At 31.8% G+C, this 13,850-nt stretch overlaps 1 protein-coding gene across 4 annotated transcripts in view; it reads right to left on the bottom strand.

The window, feature by feature from the left end:
* Window positions 1–369: 369 nt before the first annotated feature.
* Cwc22 (CWC22 spliceosome associated protein) overlaps window positions 370–13,850 on the bottom strand; it is a 53,185-nt gene continuing 39,704 nt past the window's right edge. For all 4 annotated transcript variants that reach the window (XM_076866893.2, XM_077110236.1, XM_076866895.2 and 1 more), the window contains exons 14-20: window positions 13,058–13,118; window positions 10,011–10,088; window positions 9,162–9,314; window positions 7,421–7,548; window positions 5,853–5,954; window positions 5,540–5,760; window positions 370–1,220 (exon numbers count right to left, since the gene is read on the bottom strand). In XM_076866893.2, the coding sequence (XP_076723008.1) occupies window positions 634–1,220; window positions 5,540–5,760; window positions 5,853–5,954; window positions 7,421–7,548; window positions 9,162–9,314; window positions 10,011–10,088; window positions 13,058–13,118 (1,330 nt within the window). In that variant the 3' untranslated portion in view covers window positions 370–633. The remainder of the gene's footprint in view (window positions 1,221–5,539; window positions 5,761–5,852; window positions 5,955–7,420; window positions 7,549–9,161; window positions 9,315–10,010; window positions 10,089–13,057; window positions 13,119–13,850) is intronic.

Genomic DNA, 13,850 nt, shown 5'->3' with positions numbered 1-13,850 from the left:
TGTGGTAGTTCAGAGAGAAAGAACTGTTACCAAACAGAGAAATAATTTTACATAATATAGCCATGCATCATTTTAAAGACTAACAAATACCCTGCTTCACCAAAATACTTGAGAAAAAAATTACACATTACCTAATTTGTTTGACATAATATGAAACTTGTAATAAATCCTCTACTCTGAAAAAAATGTGGTAACTTGTAAAAAGTTCATAACATTTCATTACTAAAGTAAAAATACTAAATTAAAATGGTTCATCTATTTTGGTCTTCAGTGAGACACAAAAAGCCACTAATAATTATAGTACATTTTTAAGTAACAAAAACATTATTTTCAGGAAAAACTATTTTGTCAATGAAAAGAAATCACTGATTCAATAAGCATTTGATCATTTTATTCACAAAATATAAGTAAGACTTAACATCCTCCTTCTGTTGAGACTTTTCTCTCCCAATAATTTTATGTGGAGGGCCTTGAGATATATCAATTACAAAACATGTTGAAAACATTTTTAAAATTTACAAATACAAACCAGTACTTTATACAACAGTTCTCTACAAAGTTTGTTAATCAATGTAAAAAATATTTTGTTTGAACTGAATATAAGGCATGTTCAGTTTAAGTTATTCTGTAGAATCATTTTTGCCTCGTTGGAGATTTTTCTCTTCGCCGGTCCTGATTTTTCTTTGATTCTCTGGAATGTTCAGAGTATCTCCCAGATTTTTCCCATCGTCTCTCGGTACCATTCTGATACCTATCCTCATCACTTTTAGAGCCTGAATGTTTTCTATTCTTTTCCCTTGACTTTGATCTATCTTTTCTTCTAAAATTTTCACTGTCCTGATTTTGGAGTCTGTGTTTCTCATTTTCAGAAAAAGAATTTCTTCTCTCTCTTCTCTTCTTTTTTGGATCACCACGTCTATTTTCCAAATCAATGTACATGTCCTCATCTCGGTTATTCCCAACTCTACTATAATTATTTCCATCGGAAGGAATACTTCTGTCTGACATGTGTTTTGTTATGGGATCTCTCCAATTCAGATCTCTTGAATTTTGACTTCTTTGTTTTTCTGACCTTCTTTCTCTCTCAGTCCTTGTTTCCTGGTGCTTTTGTTCTGGTCTTCTTTCTTCTTGTCTTCTATCATTTGTTTGTTGGTTCCTGATTGATTTATCTACTTCTTTACTTCTAGTCTTCCCTTGTCCCTTCTTTCTTACATCTTTAGCTGCATAGGTAAAATGAAATATAGTTACTTTTTTAATCTTAGTTCATAATTTAACAATAACATTTACTGATACATCGTAAGTTTCTCAGTCATATAAGTGGATGCAAAGTCAAAATGAATAGAAAGTCTGATGATAAACAATGATTTACATGACGCATAATTTTTAAGAATATACAATATCTCACAATTAGTTACCAAAGCACTGTTTCATACTCAAGACAGTATGCAGAAACTTTAAATTCTATAGCAAATGCTGTAGAAGTTTTTAGGAAGTGACTAGAAATGGTACATTTCCACTCACACATACTTAATGACAAAATGGAAATTCCAGCCGATGTGCATTATGTTATCATATGAAATATCATGACAGGTCCCCCAGTACATAATCAAAATACAGTGATTACATTCCCTAGCAACATTATTTCCTAAAGGTGAAAGAATGGTACAACTGGGCTTATTTAACAACATCAATATGTTTTTCAAAAAAACCTCTTTTTCTATGAAAACAATAGTTCTGCTTTCTGGTGCTATCAGAGAGAGGCAATAGGTATACCTACAAAGCCTCGGTTTCTGAAACCAGTCTTCTAAAAACTCTTGAACAATTCAATTTTACTGACAACCACAAATATAAATACAGTCAAACAACTCGCCATTTAAGCTATAAAGAAAATTTAATCACCTTACCTGTCTTAATTTGGGTACATAAATCAAAAGTGCTAAGATGACTAAAATTTCTTTCAAAAATTTATATGTATACAGAAAGAAGAAAACATGGAAGAAAATTGCCTAATCTTGCTCAAAGTCTACCCAAATCTTGCTGAGCCAAATGCCTACCCCTGGCACACAGTATAATCAGTTGGTTTGCCACTAAGGACTTATTTCTCTGGTTCCTTTCAAACATCTCAGCTGATCTGCAGCTACCCCAGCAGAAGCCATCTGGCCCTGTGCTAAATCAATGTCCCCTCCTGACCCTGCTCTATACCCAGGGCTTTGCTGACGCTGAAACCCAGCCACATGATGGTATGCCATCCCCTCTCCCTCTGCTATGTTTGCTTTACAATTTTTTATATGAGGGCAGTTCATTCTGCTTTTATGCTACTAAACATGCTATTAATAAAACAAAGTTCTCTACTAGAATTATATGGTAAGGCAAATTAACATTGAACCAGCAAGCTTCCTTACTGCAGCAATTCATGCTGTGTTGTCATCTGTTCTCAAAACGAAGACTATGAAATAAATTTTGTAGAATTAAAAGAGGGAAATGTTAAATGAACAGTGTTTGTATATTTCAATTCAAGAATAAAAGTTTTTGTTAGCAAATGGAATCCTGCTCTAATAATACAAAACACTGAGAGCCCCACAATTCTGGATGTCACATAACTATGTGACATACACAGTCTATGTAAAACTATATAGTAATATATACACATAGATGATGAAACATAGTATCACATAATCTATGTGATACTATGTGAAACACTTTGAAATAAGCTAGAAAGGAGAACATAGATCAGCTTTCTGATATAAAGCTCAGGAATAAGTGCTATCTCTCTGAAATATAGCATGAAAATACACAGGCACGCGCACACACATAACAAACAAGAAATAACATGCATTTTAGATAAGCAGATAATTCCAACCAAGACACTATAATGCAAGAAAGCAGAGCTGATCTTGGGTGAAACAAAATAGATCTTTTCAGAAAATATGAATTAAAATTAAACTTTGAAAACATTACAGCATTTTCATTTCCAAGTAGGATAAAGAAGACTGTAGAAGATCTGTGCTCCTGCTGAAAACAATTAAAAATACCAGACAAAATTTAAAATCTTCCATTTAAAGGCACTGAAGATCTGCAGCAACTTGTGGTGCTATAACAGAAGTAACTCTTCATTCCAAAGGTGACATAATTTGAACAAAATGAAGTAACAATATTGGATTTGAATCCATAGATTAAGATAAATATGCATGAGTCCATACTAACCTAAAAATATGGTTGAATTAAAAAAAAGGGAGGGGATGAGTACAACTCTTTCTTATAGAACAAATCCAATTACTAAATGTAGGGGGAAAAAAAAGAGAGATAAATAGAAAAAAAATCATCATTAGCTAAAACCACAGTAATAAGTGTTGGGGACAAGACCCAACAATGGTTGCCAAAATTAGTAAGGGAAAGCTGAAGGAGAGATTTGCATAGTATTAAATCACTTCCCTATAAAATATTAATTTAATAGAGAAAAATAGTTTCTATGAAGACATCTAGTGGACATCATCTCAATTCAGCAATCAAGGTTAATGTCACTAAAACACCAATATTATAAACCCCCTGACAAGGTATACAAGAAAGAACACACCATTTCTATAGTAGCCTTGCCAAAATGCCTACTCTCATTCTAATCATGAGAAAACACATATCTATTTTGAGGGACTACAAAATAAATGAGCAGAGGATTTCACAAGTGTCAAAGCCATTAAACACAAAAAGTCTGGGAGGTTACAATAGAGGAGAATGCAATGAAATGCAAGTAGGATCCTGAAAGAAAAAAAAGAACATTACTTTGCTGGTTTGTCATCAATTTATGTACATTTTTTACCTCTGATGACATTCAAATAAGATCTGAAGTTTTGGCTGGCAATATTTTTAATAATATTCCCAGGTGAATTTCCATAGTTCAGTTGATAACTAAAACTATGATAATGTCAAAAGTTAACATTAGGAGAAGCTGGATGCAGATTTCTCTGTACTGTTTTTGCATCTATCCTGTAAGTCTAAAATAATGCAAAATAAGAAGCTGAAACATTAAAAGGCATCAGGGAATCTATGAAGAAATGAGGACTAGAAAGGCCAAAACTTGAGAACGCAGAAGCACAGAGAAATAAGCTGACATTCTGTAGCCACTTTCTCCCTGGAAGCATCTGCTGATGCAGGGCTGCTGCTGAGGGAAGAGACAGAAAGACAGCAGGGTCCTGGCAGTCTCACAGGACTGGAGAAAAAGGACTGGGGACAGTGACTGGCAAGACATATATATCCAGAATAAAGAAGGAACTCTGTAAATCAATAGGAAATATAACAGTGTTTGAGCAGCCATTTAACAAAAAAGAAAATATCCAGATAGTCAATAAAAAACAAGTGATACTCAACTTCATTAGTGATTAAGAAAATGCCAATCAAAACTAAAACTACAATGCAATCCCATTACATACCCACTAGAATGGCTAAAATGAAAAGATGGCCAATACCTAGCTGGTGAGAGTATAATTTAGAATAGATCAAAAAAATGGCAGTATTTACTAATCAAATAAATGCACATCCTCCAACAGTGATTCCATCTATAGGTACATACCCAAAAGAAATGTGTACAGATGCTTACAGATGCTATTCAACTTACAATGAGGTTATGTCTTAATAAACTCATTGTAAATTGGAAATACTGTAAAATGAATTTAATATACCTAACCTACCAAATATCATAGCTTAGCCTAGTCTACCTTAAACATCTTCAGAACACTTACATTAACCCACAATTGGGCATTGCAAGAAATATTATACCACATATTGCTACCTGAAAAAAGATCAAAATTTAAAATCGGAAGTACAGTTTCTATGGAATTCATACAGTACTGGCATCATTGTAAAGTTGAAAAATCTTAAGTTGAATCATGGTAAGTCAGGGACTCTCTGCATACACATATGATCATCAATGATACATAGAATATTTGTGAGAATATTATTTGTAAATCTAATGTCCATCAAGTAAAAAGGTTGTGACACATTCACAGAGTAGGAAACTACACAGCAATGGGAACAAATGACCTATAAATGCAATAATTTCGATAAATCTCACAAACACAAAGAAAGAAATAAACCAGATGAACTTCTAGATACTGGTAATTCTTGATCTGAGTGCTTGTTATTTGGGTGGGATCTCTGAAAATTCTCACGGCATATGAGGAATGCACTAAATGTGTGATACCTGTCAATTACTAAGACAAACTTTTATTATTAAAAATGAAAATCTACAGCCCCTATATAAAAATTATGAATGATATTTCAGTCAACAGTCAAATAAACACTTGCCAAGGAAATATCTTCACTTCTATAAAAAGAACTCCAAAATATAATTTCAGCACTATAAATGCTGTAATGCACTACAGACAACAACAGTAATAGATCATCATTTATAGTAATTAATTGTGGCTTTTAAACAATCAAATTCTTAAACCAAATAAGCAATTATATGATTTTATTTCCTCATAAACATCACCAGAAATACAGTTGTTAGAAAAGAGCAGAATGAATTATGAATGGGCTTCAGTACCTGAGGCAGAGCTCTGACTACTGGTGGATGAAGAGTCACTCTCCTCACTAGAAGACTCTGAACTGCTCTCGCTGCTGTCAGAATCAGAGTCAGAGGAGTCAGACTCAGAAGAGGACGATGCTGAAGATGAAGAAGTCAGGGAGGATTTATTTTGCTCAACATCTGGTTTTTGTGCCACAACAACCTTTGGTGTATTTTTAAGGTGCTCACGAAGTTCATCCCTAATTAGAAATATAATCTGTTAAATTATGCCTCAAAGGCAACTGTAAGATAATTTTTTAAACTGAAAATAAAATTCTGAAATTATCCTTACGTTAAACCTCCAAGACCTATAGAAGTAAAAAAGTTGATGGCAAACCGAGTATTTCTTGGATTATCTCGTGGTAATAATCCTTCAAAGAATGGTTGTAGAGTTCTAAAAAAATTAAAAAAGCATTAATAAAAGAGAACAAATAAAAATAGAAAATTCTTATACAGTCATTTTTCAGCCTACATATTAAATTAGTCAATGAAATGAATAAGGTCAAGTATTAACTTACTCAACTTGATTTCTACAACTATACAATTAAGATTAAAAACTTCTTTATATACACACTAATACAGAGACTAAATATAAACATATAAACAAGCACATACACATATATGTGTGCATATATGTTTTAATATGAATATAGAAAATTAGAGAAACTTCTTTTGTTTTTATACATACACTATATGCATACAAAGCATCAAGCAAGACATAGAGAAAATAGGGGAAGTAGTCAACAAAGGGAGAGAGCAAGGATGAAGACTGTATATAATTGCTTTATCTATGAAGGGGAACAAACAGAAAAACATTAACCATACAATTTGATTTGGGACATGTGGTTGTGAGCTCCACACTGCATGACAATCCAATGGAGTCAGGGAAAAGTGTTTCACAGAAAAAGGTGTTTCATAGAATAACATAAAATATAAGAATGATTAAGCATCTGCTAGACAGGTCAAGCAGAGAGGGACTGGCAGTAGCAGAAACAGAGGTAAGGAAGCATGAAAGAGCCCGACATGCTTAGCAAGCTTGGCAAAATTGGTGTGACCACAGTACAACTTGCTGAAGAGGAAATAAATGAGCCTGATAAAGTAGACAGGCATGAAATAAATATCTAAAGCCAAAAGAAGGAGGAACAGGTCAAAAACAGCATGAGAAACCCAGTATAGATCTTGGTGAACTGTAACTCTGGAGATGCAGGCTGAGGAGGACACAAAGACTGAGAAGAATGAAAAGAAAGGCAGGATCTACATGAGCAAATAGTTTAATGGGACAGAGACGTGAAGGAGCACGAGAACTGAGAAAGACTAATGGATTTGGCAGGTAGTCACTGAGAAATTTCAAAGGACACAGTCAGTAATGTGAATTAGTAGTTGATCTAACTGAAAATGAACAATGTGAATAAACAGAAAATAAGAAAGTTGAGCCAGAGATTACATAATAGTCCTAGAATAAGACCCTGGTATTATATAATAATCTGAAAATTACCTGACTAATATTTATTTGTACATAAATATAACCATTCATTCATAACAAAATATTATTTATCATTTCAACACCCAAAACTAGGGTAAAAATGAAAACAAAAACTGTAATTCTCATCACCGAAACATTCCAGTAAACATGTAAAAATAATTTTGTATACTCCAACTAAATTAAAAGAGGCATGATTCTGTGTTCTTACCACCTGAACATTTTTAGTTGTCTTGTGCCACACACCAGCAGATGCAGAGGAGACTAATGGATAAAGAAAGCCCTGGGGTGATTAACTCATAACTGTTTTACAACCAAGGGCGAACTGTCTGCTAACATGGGCAAACCCCTCAAGGATAATAAGACTAAAACACACTTACTCATCCTTTAATCTTGCATTAAGTTTAGGAAGGCCCATGTATTCACAGAGTTCCTGGAAAAATATTTTGACAAAAATTCTACTAGATGATGTAGTAGTTTCTTCACTCAATTTTATACATTCTAGAACCTGAAAATTAAAATAGAAATAGATGATTTTATTATCTTTACTGTTTTTTAAGCCAATTTTATTGGTTCTCAAAAAGCAGGACAAAGTGACTAATAAATTTAAACCTCTCTTGAAATTATCATATTTTCATCTTCAACCATAATTATATTCAAATATCTTCTCTTATGCTGACATGTATTATTTCTTGGCAAAGTTAAGACTACTTCTCTATACTAATTTTTAAATGTTAAGATGCTGCAGAAATAGATTTCATTTTCTTCCTTGTGTAATGTGCTTTTTATAGCAGGGAAGATATGCTGCTTGAGCACATAATGTTGAAGTGAAGATCACTACTAGCTCCTAAACTTCACTCATCAAAATATGGTCTGTATGCCACTTAGAGCATAAGGCCATAGTTCTGTACAGCATATAACAATACACAATAAAAGTAAAGACAGAAACAATGATGGTATATTCTGAACACTAAAACTGTAGCTTAAAAACTTAAACCATAAAGACATAGTTTAGGGGGGAAAAAAATGAAAGTAATCTCCAGTTTTTATGGGTTATGTGTTCCAGGAGTCCATCTGTTAGTCAACTGTTCAAAACTTGATTTCATTTTCTCAAACTGGGAAACAAGGAAGTAAAAAATTACTATGATTAGGCAGCTGGGTTGGTTTACAAATGCCTATTAATGTAACTGAGTATACTTGGTATGTAAGGTACCACAAAAATTATCCAATGTTTTAAGATCTGTGTTGCCTTATTCTATCATTATGTTATTCTATCATATGTTGCTCCTCTCTTTCAACCTGGATATAATTCCTTTCTTTTTTCTTTTTAAAATTCCTTTAGAAGCTTGGCTTTTAAAAATAATCTACCAGTTTGAAATCTGTATCATTGCCATGGATATATCTCTCTTCTATTATATGGTACACTTGCATAAAGCTGGAACATATCTAATTCACTTTGACTGATTAGCACCTCTCGTGACTGGACCCATAGGTGGTAGTTAAATGATGGCAGTGAATGAATAATAACTGTACAAAAAAAAAAAAAACCCCAGCTAATAAAGACATTCAAATTTTCAATTCGGTGCACATTTCCTTTTAAAGGATATCTTTCCTTGTTGTATGACTACAGGAGCTCTCTTCTATCCCTTACCCAATGTCAAAATGTCTGCTCAAAAGAACAGATTTTGCTATCACAATCATTTCTCTCAAGTCCTAACAAGAGGAACCATGGAAACTTACTCTCTCAGAAAAAGGGACAGTAATTCAGAGATACATGTGCTACCAACATGGGGGGTATGTATTTCTCTCCTTTGTGATGCGAGTATGTGTGAATGTATGTGTGCACAGAAGATGAAAATATTAATATTTTCTCTGAAAATACTGTCATCACTATTAAAAGCATCTGACTGTTATATATCAAGGATATTATTTCTTATACTTGTGTATTATTTAACTTTGCTTTAATCCTCTGTTACATTAACATAATTTTAAAGATAGCAGCCAGAGTAAAGGTATTCCATTTCATTTTAATGCATACTTCTTAATAAAATAAATATGGTCACATATTTGAGAATAAAAGGGAATTAGGCAAGAAGTATAAATATTGATCCAACAACTTACACTCCATGGAAGTGAATCAGTGTACAAAAGGTGAGCAAACATCTTAGCAACATTTCTCAATTTGTTTGTTTCCAAGCGATGGATTGTATCATACTGCTCTTTGAATATGCTTTCAAAGGATTCCATGTATTCCTTTTTAAGCATGCAAAATCGCTAATAAGTAAAAAATTGAATGTTAATACCAGCAAAACTGAATGTCAAAACAATTATGAACACATTAATATTCTTAAATTTACTGAACCAAAACTAAGTATTTTGTATATCTTCAAAAAGTCTTATCACTAAATCTTTCTACATGACGTTCAAAAAAAGACATTACATACACACACACACACACACACACACACACACACACACACACGTTTTCTACCCGGATTTACATATCCTAAAACAAAATTAGACATGTAGTTGATCTGAGACACAAACATTTATATACTGAGAATATATACTTCTACCTCTATAGGTGGTTTGGAATAAAAATTACTTTAGATCATGATTTTCTGTGCTGCCTGAACATGTTCTTGACTTCATTAACTGATTTACAATTTTGAAAAGACATTATATAGTTGTCCTCTATAGAGAAATTGTTATAAAGCATGAAGAATTTCAAAAAGTTCTTGAAGGATGATATACAATGTTAAAGCACTGAAAAACTGAAATAGGAATAAAGGAAGCTAAAGATAGTGGGAAACCTAAGGAAGTAAAGAACAATTTGTCTTTGGCGAAGACACATTGTTACATTAGACCAGACCACAAAGCAGAACTATTAATTTACTATGTTGGTGGTCAAAATTCTGACCCTTAGTACTTCTATTAAATTCTGAGATGAGAAACAAGGCTAGAACTCACCCCAGCTAGTAAGCCAAAAAATTTTTCGTATGTTCTTTGTTGGGCACAACAATCAAGTATCATATTGCAGAGTTCTTTCTATTTAGAAAAAAAAAAATTACATTAACCATTTGAAACACAACGGATCTACGCTCCAAAATAATTTCTCAATATGATAGTTAAATAAGTTTAAAAAACTTTTACAACTTTGTAAACTTTTAAAAATTATAAGCTTAAGCAAAGACTGAGGGTTTTTTGAAATAAGCCTTTAGTCTAGCTGATAACATCTATAGCCATTTATGCAAATTAGATTAATTATCTCAGGTAGAGACCAAATAAACTGCTAAAAGGAAATAGAATTTTTAAAATAAAGACTCACCAACACAATATATAACAGTTATATAACTCCAAAAGATACAAAAAATTGTTAAAAAATAAATGTAGGTAATATGGATAAGGCAGAACATGATGAGTCTTTTACAGAAGTACAAATGGGTGTGACTTCAATTTTAACTTAAATGACCCTCTGGATGATACAGACATATGTATTTAAAAGAACAAAGAAAAAAATGTGCATGGCTGAATTTTTTAGCCTCAAAATAAATGCTATGCATACAGATCTATCTATAGATGGATCTTGATAAATAGGTGGAATCATTCCGTAACTGCTGGAATATACTGTCCAATCACCTATTTAGATACCTTGAAAACTTCTATAAAAATTCTGTTGATCTAATGAATGAATAAGTCCCTGATCAGAAAATACCACATCACAAATGTTTCTACTGAAGTAATTACAGATTTTAATTAATAAATGTGATTTATTAATTCCAGAAATAATCCTAATAAAATATGTGTTGATTGTAGCAATTTCACAGATGAAGAAACTCAGGCAACACAGTGAATGGAGACAAAATAGGGAGAAATCATTCTCTGACCACCACTAAAGAACTGTCTAAACATTAGTTTTTCATAATAAAACATTTATTAGAAAGTTTAAAACATTTTTTTCCAAATACAGTAACTAAAATATATTTTCTCTCTTTAAATAGAAAGCAGACCTAAGAAAATGTATATGCTTTCAACTAATTTTTAGTTTTTTTATATTTTCAGTTAACAATCTTGACATTTTGTCAAATTTAACTACACAGATACGACCTAAATAAAAATCGTAAATATTCTAAAAATTACGTCAATAAGAATTTATTGTATACACCTATATGTCACAGACTCTAGGGGTAGGGTCTCAGGGTAAAGAGACACAAAGGGAACCCTGGAGAAGCAAAGAACATGTTACAAAATTCTACTACCCTGCATGATAGTTTATAGCTAACTGTGGGCTATTTAAATGACTTGACAGTGCATAATATTTTATATAGTACTGCACTAGAAGATGATAATCTGCCATGAAACAATTACTCCAAATCCTCATTTTAAAACACAGGAGTTACTTTCAAATGCCATTATGTTGCTAAATTTTTTAAATACAATATCATTCAACAAGTTAACTCAATTAAATGTTTATAAATGAGTTGTGAAAGGTATACTTTACCAAAATTTCACAGTTCTGAAAATTTATGAGGCTTTCCTAAATTCTTCCATGTTAACTTGATATGTTACAATTTACTTTAAACTTTTCCTACCAACATTGAGTTTAACAATAATAAAGCAGTTAATCAGGTTTTAAACAATAAAACATGAAAATATGCTGATAGTATTGCTAACAGTACCACTTGCAAAACAAATTATTTTCTTCCCTAGGCTAAATGCAATTATAAAAGTTTATTCCCTATGGCTTATAATAATTAAATATTTTAACATTTCAATTAAATATTATAGTGATCTTAAGAGTCATTTGAAAATAAATGCACTCAGATGCTTCAAAATATCAAAATATGTTGAGGTTGGTGCTAGAATAACTACCGTGTGGATTAATATTAATAAAATTTATAACTTAATTATACTCCTCAAATCATGTAATAAGATCATACAGTAATTTTAGTGTCAATTATAATTTTAAAAGCTAATTTGCATATTTATTTCCTTCTATGGATGGCATATCAAGTACAGGCAGAGTATAAATAGGGACACTTACTATATATTGTTAAACAAACTGAAGATTTTTTATAACTTCAAAGGAATTCATTTTTCTCAAAAAAGTCATGTTAAGAATGAATCATGCTTAAAGAATTAAGACAAAGAACTTTTTTATCTAAAAGTGACTTAGCTCAAATAATCAAGAAAAGCAAAAGAGCTAGAAATTTAACAGCCTTTTAGCCCCAAACACTCACTGAAGCATCTGTACTGGGTCTACCACTTATATAAAGCAAGGTATGAAAATAAAAACCACCAAAATCTTGGTTCATGTTCCAAGGACCTGAAATCTATACAGGCAGAGAGCAAGTGAAAACAATTTAAAACAAATTACAAGATAATCTATTCAATCTAATCTTTATTATCCGGGCATTAGGGTTCAGAGACTTTGAATAATGAAGTATACTGAGAAAAAAAAAAATGAGTATCTTGGGGCTAAAAGAAGGCATCAAGTGATTTACGATTCACTTAATCCCTGATACTTTGCAGAGTATTGGACATACAGTATATGCTGAATACATTTTTGTTCAATGAATTAATGAGTGAAAAAAATGATAGATTCTTCTGTATCCATTTAGAGCAATGCAAAAGTGTGATCTTTGTAATCCCTACCACAAAAGAAGGCATTTGTTCATAAAAAGATGGACCAAATTTCCTACTATATTTAAGTTACAACTTGATTTATAGGCAATCATTCAGAAATCCTACATCAGGTATGGTATTTTCAGAGAATCATCCTATTTTTCCAATATTCCATTCAAACATCCTGTTTAATTCAATGGAGTGAATAGCATACATGAAACACCCCCAGGACTCCTGAGCTTTGAGTTATTAGAAAATTAGAGAAAATGTACATTTTAAAAATAAGTATTTAGCACTGTGTTACTATTTCAATTTATAAATCTATTTATTGCCTTAAAGATTTTCATAACCGATATGAACATTCTACTGAGAGAAAAAGAATGTTAACATACTGTTTGACTTTCAGGAAACTCCATTTTCAGCAGTTTGTGAGCACATTCTTCAAAATCTAAACTGGAAATAAAATGGTAACAATAGGTAAAAGATTACAGCAATGAACTGTACCACTCTGTCATATGGGAATACTACTATACTACAGTTTTGAATAAACTGTACTATACTACAGTTTTGAATAAACTGTTATTGCTATTATTTTATTATGTATATAAAGCCAACATAGTTCTAATTCTACAAAGAATGTAGCACCAATAATATACTATGTAATATGGATGGAACCTTGAATTATGTTAAGTAGGAGGTGGCCACAAATAAAAGGAGTACAATTGTATGAGTTCTAAAAATAATACTGATTATTTCAAGTTAACACACTTAAAATTCATGGAATAAAAATTTAGTAACAAAAGTGTCCGTATAAGTCATTATACTTACATATTTTACTTAGTAAAAGTAATGAAAGTTTGCTAACTAGGAAAGAATGCAAATAAAATTTGAAAAATAAATAAAAATGATTGCATTCTTTTCTAGTTGAGAATTTGTAATATCCCTTAACTATAGAAACAAGGTTTCTTCTTGCTTCCCAAAAATCTCCCCTTTAAATTGAGAATAGTATATTCATCTGCCTACCTCATAGACTTAATGAAATAAACTGTGGTAGAGAATAATACAACTTGTAGAGCAAGCCATGTTTCTGTAATATAATAAACAGTTTATGTGCTAATCATACACAGCCAAATATATATACCATATCTATTAGTTATAAGAATTAACAGCATTGTTATAGGTGAT

This window comes from Callospermophilus lateralis, chromosome 9 (genome assembly GCF_048772815.1).
Source record: "Callospermophilus lateralis isolate mCalLat2 chromosome 9, mCalLat2.hap1, whole genome shotgun sequence".
In the NCBI taxonomy this organism is placed as follows: Eukaryota; Metazoa; Chordata; class Mammalia; order Rodentia; family Sciuridae; genus Callospermophilus; species Callospermophilus lateralis.
This window is presented reverse-complemented; position numbering and strand designations above follow the sequence as displayed.